The 19,368-nt window shown below is 40.4% G+C and overlaps 1 protein-coding gene across 6 annotated transcripts in view; it reads left to right on the top strand.

The window, feature by feature from the left end:
- ATP8A1 (ATPase phospholipid transporting 8A1) overlaps window positions 1-19,368 on the top strand; it is a 74,231-nt gene that overhangs the window by 11,417 nt on the left and 43,446 nt on the right. For 2 of the 6 annotated variants that reach the window (XM_028745229.2, XM_028745226.2), the window contains exons 2-8: window positions 3,423-3,537; window positions 6,836-6,935; window positions 9,801-9,899; window positions 10,952-10,997; window positions 11,859-11,899; window positions 15,892-15,965; window positions 17,938-18,007. In XM_028745229.2, the coding sequence (XP_028601062.1) occupies window positions 3,423-3,537; window positions 6,836-6,935; window positions 9,801-9,899; window positions 10,952-10,997; window positions 11,859-11,899; window positions 15,892-15,965; window positions 17,938-18,007 (545 nt within the window). Of the gene's footprint in view, window positions 1-3,422; window positions 3,538-6,835; window positions 6,936-9,800; window positions 9,900-10,951; window positions 10,998-11,858; window positions 11,904-13,342; window positions 13,413-15,891; window positions 15,966-17,937; window positions 18,008-19,368 lie in introns of those variants that run through there. The other 4 variants (XM_077934325.1, XM_077934324.1, XM_077934327.1 and 1 more) reach the window with 2 other exon arrangements.

Below are 19,368 nucleotides of genomic sequence, written 5' to 3'. Positions count from 1 at the left end.
TGATTACTGTAACTTGTAAGAGGCTTACAAGGCCTTTGTGTGCATAGAGTCGGTCAAAGAATGCAATTTGTAATGTGAGGAACAACGAAGAAAAATTAATGCAGAAAAGCTTTGTAAATAGTATTGTATTGCAGAGGCCAAATGTAAACCTGGAACTGAGCCTCAATAACTTTATCAATCTACCCCATATTTTCAAGAAACATGCTTAAAACAATGATTAGAATGCACAATACTCACATTTCAAAGGAGAATTAAAATGACTTAAATAAGTTTACATTTTTAAAATCAGTCTACACTTGTAGAACTGATACTTGGCAGAACCCTCCATATATTAATAACAGAAAGATGCAATGTGTATTAGTTTCATTGAAACAAATGTTACTTTTACAAGACTATGGCTTTGTGATTTGTGACCAAACAAGCTATATATACAGTGTCTCTACATTGTTTAAAAAACAGACCATGGAATAATAACAATATTGAACTTTCCTGCTCTTTACTCTTCACCACCCCACCATCCCTTCCCTTATTTGGATTTACTCATTAGAATTACGAAATATTTCTAGTATTTCTTAAGTCCTTATATGACAATGGCAGTATCTTTAAAGGAGAAAATCTTCAAACATTTACTCAGTTAGATAAGCCCTCTCAACTGTCTCTTGATGCCAAACATTTCATTCTGTATAATTGTTCAGTTGATAAAGAATGACAATGAACCAAACCACTGCTTAATTTCTTAGGGGAGAGGAATACTGATACCAAGAATTTCCTGGAAGGCTTGTCCTTGAAATCTTTCTGCTAAAGCAGCATCTTGGAACTAACTTTGAGAGGGAGTAGTACTTTATTATTGGAATTCTTACAAAAATCTGCAAGGCCCACATGCCCTCAGTTCAAATGGGGTTTTAATTCTCTGCTACAGCTGTAGATTAATTCCATTTCCCCCCTGTATTTTTTAGTGGATTGGGGAGATTCATTCTTTTGATCCCGTTTTAGACATAGAGTTAAAACCAGTGCATAAGGGTGTTGAAAAGGTCCAAAAGAACCCTAGACTTTCCTGAGGCTTTTCAGCTGGTGCATGCTCAGAAACTGAGGTCTGTGTACCTGTTGCCTCTATGCTGGTGTGGAAGATGTCCTCCAAACCCCATAAATGACTGTAGGATGGTAGGGACAGTAGGAATGGACCGTGAAGCACTCTTAGAAACCTCTGTGCGTTCAGTGCTTTTTTCTAGTGATACTCAATGGTATCACAGTACTGGCACAATTCCCCACCCCCCAGCAAATCTTGCAATAAGATAATTGGACGGTGGAGAGAGCATGCAAGCAACCGTGGCTAAAAGGGAGATTGTGAAAAGCAGGAGGCTGAGGCAGTGGTGAGGAAAAGGATGCCCTTGTTTGGTGCTGCAGTTGCTGATCTTAGTCAATAGGTTGCACCGTCCCCCCTCGGCTGCCCCACAATGCATGCTCTCCCCTTGAAGGTGCTGCTATGCTGCTGCCTCACTGCGCCACAAGTGGCTGGGTGAGCACAAGGCCTGCTTCCCTTTTGTCTCTGCTCTTTCCATGACTGCAAGAGGGAGGGAGGGAGGGAGGGAGGGAGGGAGGGAGGGAGGGAGGGAGGGAGGGAGAAAGAAAGGAAGGAAGGAAGGAAGGAAGGGGAGGAGGCAGCAACCTCTGCTGCTAGCCATGCTGTCCTCCATGCTGTGTCATAGGGGAAAGCACAAATGGTGTGGCTGGTGGCTGGGAGGAGTGGAAGGAAGGAGAAGGGAGGGCAGGATGCTGGGTGGGTGTGAAGAGCAGAGGGGGTTAAGTTGGGGAGGAAGTTGAAGAAGGGGAAGGGGTGTGCAAAGTGGGGCTTTAATTAATTGAGGGGGGGGGCAGGAGAAAGTGTGTGTGAGAGAGAAAAGAGCGTGAAGAGGATCATGATGAGTACCAGCAACCTTTTTCCTAGGGGAAAAGAAAGTACTGCTCGATATGTGCCTGATGGCATCATTGAGGTTATGTGATATCATTGGCATCATTGAGGTTATGTGAGGGTGACTCACTTATGTAACTGGTTTTCCTATACCAAATCTGATCTATGGATCCACCTAGGTGAGTGTTTGTATTTTCCATTGAAAATAACGGAATGTGTTTCCCATTGATAATAATGGAAGTTGTAGTCTGGTAGCACTTTAAAAGCTAAAGAATGAGGCAGGCCATAAGAAGGGATATGAATACCAGAATTTCTCCATTTAATAAAATCTCCTTCATTCTTTTTCCAACCATTGCCAGCCAGATGCCTCTGGATGCTGACAAGTAGGGAGTGAAAGCTTAAATAATGCTCTCAGAACTTGATTTGTGAGCTTTTAATGATTAAGTATAAATGATGCAGTAATCTGGAATGTGGGAGGGGAAATCATTGAGATATCCCAAATAAAAATTAGGGCAGTCTTTGGGTTATGTCTTGGGAATGGCAAGGCAAGAATCTGGGTGAAGCTGAAACCAGAGGTGGGCTGGGTTAGGATGGGGGGTCGGGAGAAATTCAGGTTACTTAACAATTGATTGAGAACATGTGGCTCTCAACATTTAAAAAGGGTTACCAACCCTGTTTTAAAGTTGTATCGCACTTCAGAAACATACTGTCAACCAGTGCTATTTATGTAAGAGCCATATCACATGCTCTGACTGCCCTGCTCCACCAACATCTGAGCAGCCACATTTTGTTCCAGTTAACATTTCTGGATCCTTTTAAAATGCAGATCACATTCGTCTAATAAAACACATTACAGTAGTCTAGTCTGGATGTCACTAGTGCATGGGTAACCAAGGGCATAGCCACACTTCCGTTTGTCTTGTGATTTCAAGTCATGGGTCCAAGAGGTTCTTTTGTCCTGCCGCTTTTCCTGGGAAAACTCATTGTTTACTGCTGAATCTGAACAGACATTAATGTGTATACACCCTGATTGATGTTTATTCAGATTCTGCAGTGGCTTTGCAACAGGACAAAAAAAACACCCCACCACCTCTCAGCCCGTGACTTGAAAGTACGTGACAAATGGAAATGTGGATGAGCCCCCAGTTTAGATCTGCCTTCTCTAGATAGCTTGCAGTATGGTAAAATGCACTCCTCGGTAATGCTTTCACAGATAGTGCCAAGACTGGTAGCACACATCCATCCAGATACATCAGGATTCTTGCCCATAGTGCTATCAGCTTGTCTGGATTATCATAAGCTTGTTTTCTCTCACCCAGAACAAAACTACCTTCAGATACCAGTTCATTAAATCCAAAGCGTCCTGGGATATAAGGCAGAGCTGCATGTCATTTGCATGTAAATAAATGGTGATGCAACCCAAACCTCTGGATTAGTTCTCCCAGTGGTTTTTATGTAGGTCATTGTGCTATAAATATGTTTAACTGTATATTAAGTGGCTAATATTTTACAGGCTATGAGAAGACAGATGATGTTTCAGAGAAGACCTCACTAGCTGATCAGGAAGAAGTGAGAACTATATTTATCAATCAACCACAATTCTCTAAATTTTGTAACAATCACGTCAGGTATTTATAACTAACTCTTATAACCTCTTTATAATTTGCAGTTGTTAATTTTGTTTTTATTAAGTTACAATTTTATATTGTTACGATTTATGTACGGTTTTAAAGAAATGGGAGTGTTAAGAAAAATCTGGCAGGACATGTTACCTACTCTTAGAAAAAGTTAATTCACTCTGAATGGGGACTTGTAAAAAGAGATTCATGTTAGCAGTTAAATCAGTTAACTGGAAGTTAATAATAATTGATGCCTGAAAGAAGAACATTCCTAATGTTTTCCAAACAAAGCTACAATAAATTCTAGAGTGTTTGAGATTGATGTTGCTATTTTTTGTTTTTAGTACCCAGGCACCAGTGTTAAACTGAAACGGTTATTATTCATTTTAAAAATATTGGATGGGATCCAGAAAGCCATTCCTATAAGAATATTTCCTATTCTCTGTTCCTCCCTGCAACCTCCATGTCCTCTCCCAAGTTTCTCTGGAGGATCAGAGGAACCTGAAGAATGTGTTAGCTCAGGGAGATGCAGTGGGGTAGGAGAATATCTCCAAATCAGAGGCATATTGTGCAAATGGAGCTCAAATTGCCAAAGCTTCGGATCCGACCTGTTGTTGGATATGCCTTCATCTCTTTCTTGTTCTCAAAACGCAAACATTCATTGTAACTTTGGGGCGGGAGGGATGAGCATTTTGTGCAGCTAATTTATTAATAGCTTCCCTAGTGGGGAATATCCTCAATGGGAGGATATTCAGAGTGCGTGCTCCCTGGGCCTCAGGTGGGATAGATCAAACCCTAACAGTAGCTTTATACAGTTGCTACAAATGCAATGGAGATGGTCAGAACTCTGTTGTGGAAGGAAATGGTGTGCTGCTTTTCCTAATTGCAGCTGCTTCCAAAGTCAGCGGTGTATTAGTGAAACTGGTCAGATTCATTCAACAAGGTTATAAAAATAAATCATTTTCCAAGGAAGGCTTGCTGAAATAACCAAGCCTTAATTTGGTCCTTAAAACTTATTGTAGGGGGTGCCAGCTTCATACCATTAGGCATGCAACTCTCTGGAAGAAGCAAAGACCTGTCTCACTTATGCAGCAGTTTGGAGAAGGTTAGAAACAGCAGGGGATTCTCCCACTATTTCTTATGTACTTCAAACATCCACATATGAGATGAGACTGTTTCTTGGAGTTCTTTGGTAAGCGCAGAGGACTTGGAAGAAAGATGCACTTTGGAAAAGGGAAGGAAAGGCTGCTGGGACACTTGCTCCTGGCATGCTGGCAAGTTATATTGTGGACACCTGCTCAAAGGAGAGAGGACAATATCCCATTTTTTTCCATCCAACAAAAGTGTAGTGTCTAATATGCTAACGCCATCTACTGGATATTGAAGGAAATAGAATGAAAGATTTAAAAACAAACATTTGACGAAGAGCCATGGAGAGAAAGTACCATAGACTTTCTTATGCAAAATTACCTCAGATGAGAGCTTGGGACATTGCAGAGTAGCATTATCTGAAGCAACAACACCTTGAGGCTTCAGTATAAACACATAGGCCCAAGAACAATTTGAATTACATGTGCACAAGTTGTTATGACATTATATCACATGATTAAACAACTGTGTGTAGTTTATTTTGAAATACATTCTGGATTTCTTCTTCCATATACACATAAAAACATAAGGTTATTATCACACAGCTCCCACAGAAGGATTTGAGATGCTGCATCAGGATCCTGGATTTGCATGAAGTCAAGGCATGGGAGGGAAACAGAAGGGAAGGTAGATTGCACAAACGTGGCAATAGGAGTGAGAAGGGAGAAGCACTGAGAGGGGGAAAGTGCTGGTTTAAAACAACACAACAGTTTGATTAGGGATGGAGGAAACTGTGAGGAAAACAGTGGTTTTAAAATACTGCAGAGGTTTGTGTAGAATACTTTGGCATATTTGATGGCTCTGCATATTTGATGGCTCTCTCACATGAGGCAAATGAGGAATGGAGGAGGCAGAAATTTGGATACAGCAAGCATGGGGTGGCAGTTTAAAATATAAGTTTGAGTAAAATGAGAAGGGAGTTAGGAAAGGCCCTGTTAAAAGGCCTTTTGGTGTTAGCTTGTTTGTTATAGCAGAAATGGGTACAACCAGGGCAAGCCTGCCCATGAAAGGGGCTGAAGCAGCCACTTGTGGTAGCAGAATCCTACAAGGTGGTGCAAGAGTTCCTCAGGGTTTTGCAGGAGTTCTGCAAAATCTCATCGAAAGCCTCCATCGCCACACAACCCCAGTAACCAAGGCTTTGCAGCGGGGGCACCTTCCCACTTTGCCGCAGGCAGTGAAATGGGACAAACCTCCCCTGGGTACATATCCTTGCTAAAATTTGTGGCTGCAGAATAGGAGAGAGGAGGAGCCATGGAAATGGAGGTGGTGTGTGCATAAGGGAGAGTTGAGAAAAGAGAGGAGGAAAGTGGAGGGGGGAGGGAGGGAATGAATGTGAAAACAGTGCAAAAATGGTTGCAAAAAAGCAGGGAGTGGGAGGCATGGGAACTAGTTGAAGCTTGAAGCAGAGGCATGAAAGGGTCTGACAAATAGGAGGCGATTGTGGCTTCATAATTGGGCAGAAGGTGAAAAGAGTGCTAAGTCATTGATATGTGCAGAAGGATGCAGGAGATTACCATGGGAGTGGTCTGTGTGCAAAAGGGGGTTGAACAACAGGAGGGCAATAAGGAGGTGGTGTTGCAAAGTAGGTCTGCAGAACAGCAGGGAGAAGTGGGGTTGGGAAGTTGAAAATGGGGTTGGGAAGTTGAAAAGTGAACTTGGTAGTTGTATGGGGTGAGAAGGGAAAACTCTAGGAGGTTAAAGTGGAGGAATGGTGGTGTGGTTGGTGAGTAGAGTGAGCAGGAACACAACTTCTAGTATGCAAATATTTTTGTGTTTTGCATTTGATATGTGACTTAGTGGAGCATTTTTAATTTTAATTTTTTAAAAGTACACATCATGTAGTTTTTTTAAAAAGTGTCCATGACATTCATACCAAAACTTATGCATGTATATGGCACTGAAAATGGTTGTGTTCTGGGCTCATTTTGAGTTTTCTTGGATACAACTTGAAGTACTGTGAGAAACTGCAAAATAGTTTTAAGCAGTGACCACAAAAGGAAAAATAAATAATTGTACATTGTGAGCATTGACTGTTCCATAATACTACCTCCACAGTATTGAAAGGTGTCTTATGGATTAGTGCATTCTGAATACAGGGTGCTGTGTGATTTTTATCTCTATCTCTTAACTACATACAGTTTTAATCTCTGTTTCTTAGCACTGCAAAATACAACTTAATCACATTCCTGCCGAGGTTCCTCTATTCCCAGTTCAGAAGAGCTGCTAATGCCTTTTTTCTTTTCATTGCATTGCTTCAGGTAAGCTAGACGAGGTAAATATATATTTAATAATATTCAATTGTTATATGTCAAAAGTAAAATTGCTTTGAATGTCCCTGAAATGCCAGGTCCTCATCCATTCAATTTGTGTGGTGTGGTACTACTTCATGGGAAATGTCTTTGAAATGCATTGTTTTAACACTGGAGAATTGTCGTGTTTATAAACAGTGATGCTTTTACAAATGCATAATGTCTGTGTTCACATGTAATGCTGAGCCAACTATATAGGTGAGCTGCAGAAAACTTAAGTATAGCATTGGGCTCATATGCTCTCCCACTCCCCTCTTCTCCCACAAATTTACTGTCACTTCCAAAGAATGTTGGCTTGTTGTGTCATATGAACAAGGAATCCTTGCTCACAACAAACTGTTATGTTTTAAAACCTGGTGCATATGACAGAACAAGCTGACACTCTCTGAAAGTGAAACTGATCTTTGCCAAAGTCCTTTTTCTGCCACATGGGAAGAGGAAAGGGGAGCGGGGAGCATACAAGCCCAGCTCTTTGCTTTGGCTCACTGCAGCTTATCTACATAAGACTAAACCACGGTTTAATGTTCTTACTGATGCAGTCACGTTGTTGTAATAGAAGCTTACTGTACACTCACTTTAACAGTTGTATTTTTCACACTTGACCCAAAATTAAGAATTACTAAGAGAAAAGGAAATTTGTGTGTCTATTCATCACACTTTTTAGGGACTTTGCCATAGTACCTAGAATTCTTTTTTTCTACAAACCGCTTCTCACTGCAGTTGCTTCTTTTGCAAGGAGTTGCACTAAAAATAATTGGGTACCTGGGGACAGAGAGGAATAAGACAGTGTCTGGGCAGCTGCGGAGCAAGCCGATCAGGCATCTGGAGTGGCGCTTATCTGGGAGTGGGGCCAACCGTCCCACAGGGTGGAGCAAGCTGGCGCAGGACACTCTGCGGGGGCCCCCAAGGAGTCTGCCTGCCTCCTCCCACTCAGCCACCCTACAGCTAAGGAGGAGGCAGTGGGCGGACCGTTTGGGGTAGCACAGAGCCTGCGGGTGCGCAAGCCACCGTGTCACTCCCTGGAGAGACATGTGGCTCGGGCACTCTGCAGGTCACGCTGTGAGTGCTGCCCAGCATTTTGTGTGTCCCCCTTCAGTGGTGACACCTGGGGCGGACCATCCCCACCGCACCCCCCTTCCTCCGCCCCTGTGTCGGGGAAAGTAGGCTGGCAAACTGCTCCTCAGATATGGGTTGTTGGGAGAGCAGAAGAGTAGGGTGACAGGAGTATTGGGAAGCAGTAGTGTGGCAGGAATGTAACGTATGACGGTGATGGGCAATTGGATAGTAAAGGTAAGGGGACTCCTGACCATTAGGTCCAGTTGTGGCCGACTCTGGGGTTGCAGCGCTCATCTCGCTTTATTGGCTGAGGGAGCCAGCATACAGCTTCTGGGTCATGTGGCCAGCATGACAAAGCCGCTTCTGGCGAACCAGAGCAGCGCACAGAAACGCCGTTTACCTTCCCGCTGGAGCGGTTCCTATTTATCTACTTGCACTTTGACGTGCTTTCGAACTGCTAGGTTGGCAGGAGCAGGGACCAAGCAACGGGAGCTCACCCTGTCACGGGAATTCGAACAGCCAGCCTTCTGATCGGCAAGTCCTAGGCTCTGTGGTTTAACCCACAGCGTCACCCGCGTCCCCTAATTGGATAGTAAGGTAAAGGTAAAGGTACCCCTGCCCGTTCGGGCCAGTCTTGCCAGACTCTAGGGTTGTGTGCTCATCTCACTCTATAGGCCGGGAGCCAGCGCTGTCTGCAGACACTTCTGGGTCACGTGGCCAGTGTGACAAGCTGCATCTGGCGAGCCAGCGCAGCACACGGAACGCCGTTTACCTTCCTGCTAGTAAGCGGTCCCTATTTATCTACTTGCACCCGGAGGTGCTTTCGAACTGCTAGGTTGGCAGGCGCTGGGACCGAACGGCGGGAGCGCACCCCGCCGTGGGGATTCGAACCGCCGACCTTTCGATCGGCAAGCCCTAGGCTTGGATAGTACTTGACAGTAATTCTATTCCATGCTTCCGGGTGATGCTTGAGTCAGCTTTTCAAGGTATGTCTTGTACGAAGAAGCAGGAGACAAGAAATACCCAAGAACAATATGGGAGGTGCTAAGCATTACAGGGGCAAAGTTGGTTATATCCCAAGGTTCAGGAATCTAGCAAGATTTGTATGAGAAAGAAGCTTAGGTGATAGGAGATGACGTATTGGCCTGAATATAAGCCTCACTTTCCCCCCAAATTCCGACTGTGAAAAGTTAAAGTGTGGCTTATATTCGCGACCTTACGGTATGCAGCCGGGAGCGCGGGATAAACAGTACCAGCAGCAAAGCGGCACCCACCCCGTGAGTAGTCTCCCGTCCTCTCCCCCAAGGCCAGGAAGAGAGAGAATGAGGAAGGGGAAAGGCCAATGGCAACGCAGCGCAGCCCCCCCCCCCCCCCGTATGCAGCCAGGAGCAGCGAGGAATGGATGGGCTTATATTCGGGTATTTTTAATTTTTTTATTCCCCACCCCTCCAATTTTAAAGGTGTGGCTTATATTCGGGTGCAGCTTATATTCGGGCCAATATAGTAGCAAGTGGAAAAAGCTTAGTATTGAGCAGTTAGGAACAATAGCAACATTATCCCAGGGTTTCCCATTTAAAAGTGAAATGCCTGTTGCTTCATTCAAACTTTCAACATGTATTTGAGAATTGTCATTTTACATTTAAAAGTGGGTTTTTGTATTAAACTGTAGGTTTTGTATTGTTATTTATTTCTGCTTATAACAACTAAATAATATTTTTCTCAATGAAGTCTACATTTCCATCCTCTCTTTTTCTTTAGCAAATTCCAGATGTTTCTCCAACTGGACGTTATACAACATTGGTTCCGCTCTTATTTATTTTAATTGTAGCAGCTGTAAAAGAAATAATAGAAGATATTGTAAGTATTTTTTCCAAGTAACATTAAATCCTTGTATTTATCTTCAAATAATGTATATTCTGTAAATTACGTTGAGTTGAATCCAAAGGTACCCTTGTGCAGAAGGTTATATTTGGATCCAACCTACAAGTTTTTAAAAATGATGCCGCCATCTTGTAATAGCTGTTTCAAAATACATTTCTCATACCCTTCTAATATCCTTTCTTTTCTGATATATTTAATTTTTTTTTCACTTGAGAAGACCCGTAACTCTTTTATGCCTGGGATGCTGCTTTGTTTTTATATTCATATTGATAAAATTTCTAGAAACGGGGGTGTTAATAAATGCTATCAATTCTTAAAGCTGCAATCCTAGATATAATATTGTATGTACGAAGACCAATTAGATCAAATTGATCTTAAGTGTGACAAGCTACAGTACATATTTACTTGGAAGTAAGTGGGACTTTTGTGGGTGTCCCCATCCTAGGGTCAAAAGCTGCTATTGAAAAAACAAAAAGGTTGTTAGAATTATGGATCCATTGACTGCCTTGTTTGTGGTGTGTGTGTGAATACGATGGATCTGGGCAGGTATATTTGTTCCTATGCAGTCAACTAGGAGAGGATGACAAGATGTAGGCTGATGTGAAGTTGCACCATCAGGTTTTCATTGTTGCATTGGATTGTTAGTTGGGAATCAAGGAAAGCCAGTGGTGGGTAACCTCTTTCAGAATGAGTACCTTATTCCCAGCTGGACAGGATGGGCAGCAGAAATAGGAGCTTTGCAGTCACTCTCTACTGTCCTGAAAAGAAGCATTTGGCCCTTTGTCTAGGCAGTGGGAGTGATTGCAGAGCTTATATTTTCGCTCCCCATCCTGCCTTAGGGCAAGAATCTAATGGCAGGGCTGCAAATGAATCATTGTGCGACAAGAACCCCAATCCCCCACTCCCAGACACAGATTCCTAAACGAACGGCTTTCACTTTTAGTTTCTACCCATCCCCACCCCCAAAATAGCGCAGCATTCTGATATTTCAGTACAGTAGCTTCTAACATTGTCCAATTTTGTTTCAGAAAAGGCATAAAGCTGATAATGCTGTGAACAAGAAGAAAATTCAAGGTAAAGACATGCCACAGCAATTTTTTAAAATGTACAGTGGAGAAAATTGAAATCATATGACTAAATCTGGCTTCCATTGTCACTATGACTACTTTTGAAAAGCAGATACAGATACATGAATAATATGAACTGTGCTCTACCTAGAAAGTTGGCTACTTTAAGCCTCATTTGTCATCTCTCAAATGTGGTTGTGGATAAAAGCATCTGTGTTGTTGAGAAGAGTGCAGTCCTAAGTGGGAAGGAGAGGGAATGAAATGATGGGAAATCTACCAGCCAGGTCAGGAAGTGTCCCCACCTCACCCCCGAATCCATTGGGCAATTAGTTACACCACCTTCAGGCTGGTGTAGATGAGCAGCCTGCTCCTGGGGCCTCATTGTCTAATGAAGGGTCCCCATTTCATTCCTAGAAAGTCCACTTTGAGACCTCACCCTGGCTATTGCCAGCAGGAACACCATTGCTGATAGATCTATGCCTGCAGGGCTTTTCTGGGCATAATGTAGGCCTCTACAGCAAACATGATCACCCACCAGGGAGCTAACAGCAGGACAATTCCATAAAACCCTAACCCCCTCCGGCCAACCTGTGATTTAGGATTGCTCTGTAAGTTCTTTGCTCCATTCTTGAAAGAGAGAATTTTGTGCGAAAATAAAATAAAAATAGGTAAACCACAAACATTTTCTAGCCAATAAGCATGGTCTCTATGTTGACACATGTTAAGTGTAGGACTGCTTTTATTGATAGTGTGACATGGTTATGATGCATTTTTTATGTTATTTATAAATCGTTTTGTTAAACCGTGCCTATAGTTTGGTTTTATTTGATATCAACATTTGTGCTTTCACTGGTTTTTAATTTTTTAGTACTGAGAAATGGAGCTTGGGAAATTGTGCACTGGGAAAAGGTAGGTGATCTCTTTAGTGTTCAGAATAAAAGTGTAAATACTGGATTTGATCCAAAAATAGAAGAGATGGAAAATACCTGATGGTGCTGTTCTACAAATTTCTGGCACCAGATTAGGCATAGTACTAGGGAGGTGTGTTTTTTTAAGTTCTAGTCTTAATGCAGGAGCTTACACAAGCTTTTGTGCAAATGGAAGAACATCTTAGGATTTCATCTCGGTCTTCTTGTGCAACGTCTGCACAAAGAAAGATACCAACAATAGAAATAAAGTAAATTAGAAAAGAAAAGCTACTTTTAAATGTGAATTTTATTTCTTTATTTAAGACCATTTCTGTATGGCTTAATATATGAAATGTATAGATTTTCATGCATTTCCACATAGAGGCAGTTTAATACTGAATCTGGCACAAATGCATCCCAGTGCCTCTTTAAAAAGATAAAAGATAACTTGTGCCTTTCATAGTGCTGTGAGTTGGACCCAGTCCATGTGTTGGAACAGCAGTAGTAATCAACACTGTGAGCATTCAAAGAAACCCTTCTGCAATGTTGCTCTGCCACCAAAGGACTTCGGGGGAGGTAATGGTTTTCCAACGGTTCCTTGTCTCATTCCAAAGTTGGTCAAAGTGGCCTCCTCCCCTTAGTGTCATGCAACTTTGTGCTAATGAAACACCACAATGATGAATTTATTGCCTCACTTGCTTAACTATTCTGGTACAAGCAAATTCTGCTGTCCATTAAGTGAGTCATATAACCTGACTGCAATATATATTTAGGGAAGACTAAGAAATGGACTGCTGGAATAAAATAAAAAAGGGTTACGTATTTTTTAATTTCACTAAATATGATTTAATCAAATTTACATAATCACAAGAGTGATTGATCTCTCCTTCAGAAGTTTCAACTGGGCTTTCTCCATTATATGCTTTGACTGAAGCCAGGAAAGATCTTTCTAACCATTATCATAATTATCCTGCTGGGACTCCAATACAGTAATTTTGCTTGGAAGAGCCCATAGCTCAGTGATAGTAGATCACATGGTGTGCATGCAGAAGGTCTCAGATTCAATCCTATCATTAAAATGATCCCAGGTATTACTGCTGGGAAATCTGTTTGAGGCTTTGTAGAACAAATGCTAGTTGAAGTAGACAATACTAGTCTAAACAGACCAAAGGTGTAATCATTTTGCTCCTCCCTGGTCTTTATTTTACTCCTCTGCCATGCAGAGGAAAACCAATCTGTTATGTATAGAAAGAACATAGACAGATGAGATTTCACTTCCAATTTATTGCAGTGGAACTCTGGTATTTTGGGAACACCTTTGCAAGTTCCACTTTAAGTAGTTTACCAGTTTTATTAGGCAACACATATTTAAATATAGTAAAAAGATTAAGAGCTGTTTGTTAGTCTCAGATTATTAACCAAATCCTAGTTTTCTTTCAGGTAGATGTTGGAGATATAGTTTTAATTAAAGGCACAGAATATATACCTGCTGATACTGTACTACTCTCATCAAGGTAGAGAATACCCATCAACGCTTCTGGTGTAGAGGCTGGTTTCTCTACCCTTGCATTGACTTTATAAATGCTTCAAGGAAATAAAGAATAAACAGAAGCGCCTTTTACCTCTATTCCCAGTTTGGTTCAAAGTACTGAAATACTGCATGACTGAAATTATTGATTTACAAGCTAAACAAAATTAACTTACTATGAGTGGATAAAGGCCTTTATAGGACAGAGGCTTCCAATCAGTCTGATGCTATTTACACAAAAAGTATTTTAATACTTAAAGTTATTTAGAAGACCAGAAAGCATGCCATTGGGGGTATTCTGAGGCGATTGTTTTCACACATGAAAAAACATCCAGTTTCTTCATAACACCAGCATGCCAAATATTACATTTAATATTTGAAAGATTTAATCATGGAGGTTGTTTATCTTTATTTCCTTGCACAACTTTATTTACAAGTCCAGACCAAATATTTAGAGGATGCACTTTTTTCAAAATCTATTAGACCATATCATTATATGAACTTTTAATAACCTTAAAAGAAGATTTTTGAAGATGTTAAGTGAACAATTTGTCATAATGTTTACTTGGTTTTTTGTTGTTGTTTTTGTTAAAATGAAGCATCTATTATTTATACTTTGCAGTATGAATTGGCTTGTAAGGCCAATATATATATTACCATATTTGCTCGGCTTACTGTCTTAATGGGCATTCTATTTTCAATACAAGTCTCAGTGTTTGGGGACTGCAGTTCTAAGGTGTGGGGCAAAGGAATCAAAGGCCTCATCCAGAGCCCTGCTGTGTTCTCACTGGCAGGATAGAAGTGAGAATGTCCATTTGCTGGATTTTTTTTCTCTCCCAGTAATTCTAATATGAGGGAAAGTGAAGAGAAAAGTCTAGACTCAGACAGCCACCCTTACTTGGAACTCCCTGACTACTGGCATCAGGCAGGCAGCTTCACTGTAAAAGGTAAAGATAAAGGGATCCCTGACCATTAGGTCCAGTCATGACCAACTCTGAGGTTGCGGCGCTCATCTCGCTTTATTGGCAGAGGGAGCCGGTGTACAGCTTCCGGGTCATGTGGCCAGCATGACTAAGCCGCTTCTGGCGAACCAGAGCAGCTCACGGAAACGCCGTTTACCTTCCCGCTAGAGAAGGTACCTATTTCTCTACTTGCACTTTGACGTGCTTTCGAACTGCTAGGTTGGCAGGAGCAGGGACGGAGCAACGGGAGCTTACCTCATTGCGGGGATTCGAACCGCCGGCCTTCTGATCGGCAAGTCCTAGGCTCTGTGGTTTAACCCACAGTGCCACCCAAGTCCCTTAGCTTCACTGTATTATACGCTAAAAACACTTTTGTTTAGCCAAGCCTATCCAGATATATAGAAGCTGTCATGTGTTTTAATCTGGTTTCAGTTTATTGTTGTTTTTAATTATTATTTTTTATTCAATTATGGTGCAGGACTGTGCCTAGCAGACAACCAATTTTGGATTTACTATCCTTTAGTAAGTGGATAGTCATTGTTCCACCATTGTTCCATTTGATGCTGGTGTTAGGAGATAGCTTTCATTGATTAGCCTTGCCAACTAGCCCAATAAATAGAGAAGAGGTTCGTCTGGTACACATCCCACATCTCATGCAATAGAAGAATTGCTTTATGTTTTGTTTTGTTTCTTTGCCCTTCTATTCACAGTCTAGCAGAATGGATATTTTTAAAGAAAAAAGCTGCAAAGGAAATAACTACTTCAGGGACCATTCTAAACTGGAAGCATGTTTGCTTTAAATGAACATGAATCCTGCTCAGTTTTAAAAAGCCGATGCCCAGAATTTTGACAACATTATTATTATTATTATTATTATCCTCATGTCCTATTCCATTGCTAAAAGAAGGTGTTAATTTCAAAATAAAATCAATTCTTAGGAGAGATCAAGCGGGAGTTTTTATTTTTACATTTAGTGTTCATTTTAATTTCTTGAGAAAATGTGGGAATACTTTTCTGGGAACCTTGGAGAACCATGGATTCCAGTAATAATGGTTCTGTACTATTAATGGATCCACTGTACTGGAATTCTTTATCTAGGAAGGAATCCTCCAGAAGTGACTCCAGAAGCACCCATAGCCTTTCCCCATAACTCAATATAATTCTCAGTGCTACAGTATCATGACTTTGCCACTGCATATCTTAAATAACCAGATGCTTACATTTTAACTATTCTAAGGGTTGTTGTTTTTCCCTTAAGAATTTGTACCTAAATATACATATTTATTAAATAATATTTTAATTATGATATGTCTATATCATTACCATATTTTCCTGGATCCGATTAAAATAGATTTTGAAAAAAAAAGCCATCAAGCATTTATTAACATGCTTTGTATAGTAATTTCCAACTTTTTGTCTCTCTTTGTCTTTTGTCCCTTTGATTTCCTGCCCTTTACTTGTTGTGTTATAATCTTTTAAAAAAATTTAAATTGGGATATGTAGGTTGCAGTAGGGGAAATAGTGAAAGTGACCAATGGGGAACACCTCCCAGCTGATCTCATCAGTCTGTCTTCAAGGTTAGAATGAACCAGTTTCAGAACAAATGTGTATGTGGGTCCTCTTAGGCCAAAGCAGTGTTTCTGCCATCAACCATTTACATATTAATTGTGTACAGAAATTGAATTCTAGAAATAATGCAGCATTCGTATAAAATAGGAGAGCAAGAGAGGTTTATCTGGGCTTAAGTAATAGGACTATTTCACCTTGAGTTCTTAAAGACTATTAAGACTGCAATCCTTTCCATGTTTACTGTGGTATATACCCCATTTAAATAAATGGGACATACTTCTGAGTTAACATGCATAGGATTGCAGTAACAAACACAAATGCAAGCATATTTGAACATCCAGAATTTGCTTTTCTTGCCTTCCTGTTACGTATGTAATTACACCATACTTAATAATGCTATATTATAAAAGAAACTGTTTCTTTGAAATGGTTCAATGTGCAGCTGCCTGTATTGAAATTAGTTAAATCTTTACATCATTAATGCATTCTGTTTAAAGTTTTAACTAATGTCCATATTTATATTCTAAAGAACCTGCTTTCAGTAATTTTATATAACACTCAAAAATTAGCAATTATTATACTTGAGCTTTTAAAGTGGACCCTCAATACAAACGTAAATGTTGCACATTTTGTACTGCATGCAGTTAGCAAATAGTCATATTTTTCTTTGTAGAAATATTGCACGATACTTGGTATACTTCAGATTTTGAAAGTCTTTGTGCTGTGATTGCATCTTATTTTGATTTCACTAATCAAAATCCAATCTGATGTCTCTAGTGGAGCATGTGTCCTTTCTTTTTAATTTTTGTGCTGCCTTGTTTATTTTCAAAGTCCATACAAAATATGCAGCCCCATGTTATGCATGTTAACTCAGAAGTAAGCCCACTGACATCCATGGGACTTACTGTGTGAATAGGATTAAGCCTTACTTTGTATTTATAAAAACACATGAAGTACGGCAGAATGTAAATATGTATCAACTAATCAGTATAGTGAAATAGTCTAAATTCTAATCAGTATTCAGTCATTTACAGTTAAAGAAAAGAAGGCCAGAAGATAGCTCAATATCAAATTGAGAAATGTGGTGTGGAAACATTTTGTAATACAACTAAAGGTTGGCACCAATCACACTGCTAAAGAGGATATTCCACAAAAGACCCTCTTCGGTGTCACCATATAATTCACTTCCTTTAATGATGAGGCATAGAGAAGAGCCCCATTGGAGCAGCTTAAGATATGGCCAGGCTAGTATAGGTTCATTCAAGTAATTGGGCCCCAAGCCGTTTGAAGCTTAAGTCTTTCAGAATCAGATTAATCAGAATATTTCTATATTAACTGGTTGATTTTAAAAGACTTCTAAACCGCTTAACATTTAGGAATTGCAAAGTGGTGTGCTATATAGTAAATTTATATAATAATAGTAAATTGGAAACAAAATAAAATACAATTTCCACAGTTACCAGCAATATACACCCAATAGTCAGGAAATGCTTTGGGGAACTGAAAGGTCTTCAGCATACATTGAAAGCATAGAATAGGCAGTGCATCTGGAATAACGGTTCTGCTTCTGTCAGTTCTTTTCCATATGTGCTTCATGTTGCATAAATTCAAAGTGCAAAAGTTTGGCTATCTCTGCAGAGTGCTTTATTGTTTTGTGGTATGTGATTCTGCAGATTGTAGTGTTAGCATGGTGTCAAATATGTTTATTTGGCTAGCATTCTTTGCTTAATATTTTTCTGAGAATCTCTTAAGATCTGGAATATTTTCTCTACTTAAAGTATAAGGCAGTATGATCAACTGATCAACTTTGTGTGGCTTACTATACAGATTAGTATCAAAGGTCATACTTTGATAATCATGTTCTACAAATGTGAATGTCTGATTATAAACATAATTTATTTTTGAAAATAACATACTAAAGAATGGATATAACTTTTAAAGTGATCAACTCACAAAAATGAATCTTTCCCCCCCTCTAAGTGAACCACAAGCTATGTGCTACATTGAAACATCAAATTTAGATGGCGAAACCAATCTAAAAATACGACAGGTAAGTTGCTGCCTATCAATTAAAAATGTTTATGTTGCCATAAAGTGTTGCTTCTGTCGTCACTAATGGATAGTAAATGGGAGATAAGATATATGAACGAACTGCCAGAGGTGTGCATACAATTCTTCTCGACTGCATAATGCCAAATGATTGGGTATCAAGTGTTCTTGTTGTCTCCATTTGAGCAAAATAGGGGGGCAGATTTCAGTGGCACCCTCCAATTATCTACGCCACAAAAACTGGGACTGGGGAAATTGTATTGTGGAACAGCACATGGCAGCTATAAGACGCTTATAGTTTATCCACCAGTTGTTGACAGTGTGGTAAAGGGATTGTTACTTTCAATCCTATATTTTAAACCATACCACGCCTTTGCAAATTGGGTTGTAACTTGCTAATATTTTAGTAATGAAAGGTTAACACATAAATGTGTGTTAAGCAGAAGTTGGGTTTCAATATAAAGTTTGCGTCTTTGGAAGCTTTGGGGTGTGAGCTCTTGCCAGCTGCCCTAGTGCTTTTGCAGGTGAGCAGCACGCTTGCACACAGAAGTCTTCTATGGCAATATTTGTGTCACTCACTGTTAGTAATCAGTGTGAGAAGGAGTAACAGTCACACAAACCAGTAATTGTAACTCCAGGGCACACACGCATACACACATACAGTGGTACCTCGGGTTAAGTACTTAATTCCTTCCGGAGGTCCATACTTAACCTGAAACTGTTCTTAACCTGAAGCACCACTTTAGCTAATGGGGCCTCCTGCTGCTGCCGTGCCGCCGGAGCACGATTTCTGTTCTCATCCTGAAGCAAAGTTCTTAACCTGAAGCATTATTTCTGGGTTAGCGGAGTCTGTAGCCTGAAGTGTATGTAGCCTGAAGCGTATGTAACCTGAAGCGTATGTAACCCGAGGTACCACTGTACTCTGAGAAATAAGTAACTTGTTACATCTCCAGATTGAGGGTTAGCATTTCTGGGGAACCTGATGCTGATGACATGTTTTTCAAAAAGCATGAAGAAAGGTTGCCAGAAAGCTACCATAGTTACTGCCACTGTTTAATTTAGGAATGTTTTGGTGTTCGCCCAAGGAATCTTATTGTCTCAGGCTTGTATCTAAATAGTCCCATTTGTGAATATTTAGATAGGCACTTGTGACAGCTTTTTTCAGAATGCAAGTAGGAAAACATAGTAGTATGAGCAACTCTGGTTCAGTAACATATATTACTGAATACATTAATATGTTGTATTAATAGAATTTAACTCTGTGTGCTTTCTAAAGAACTCACTGTTAAACCAAAAACAGTTTCATTTGAGCCAAATTACTGAAAACTGTAAGAGATGTTCAAGGTAACAATGTTCAAATTA

This window comes from Podarcis muralis, chromosome 9 (assembly GCF_964188315.1).
Source record: "Podarcis muralis chromosome 9, rPodMur119.hap1.1, whole genome shotgun sequence".
Taxonomy (NCBI): domain Eukaryota; kingdom Metazoa; phylum Chordata; class Lepidosauria; order Squamata; family Lacertidae; genus Podarcis; species Podarcis muralis.
Note: the sequence above shows the minus strand (reverse complement) of the source record. Positions and strands in the feature narration are given on the sequence as shown.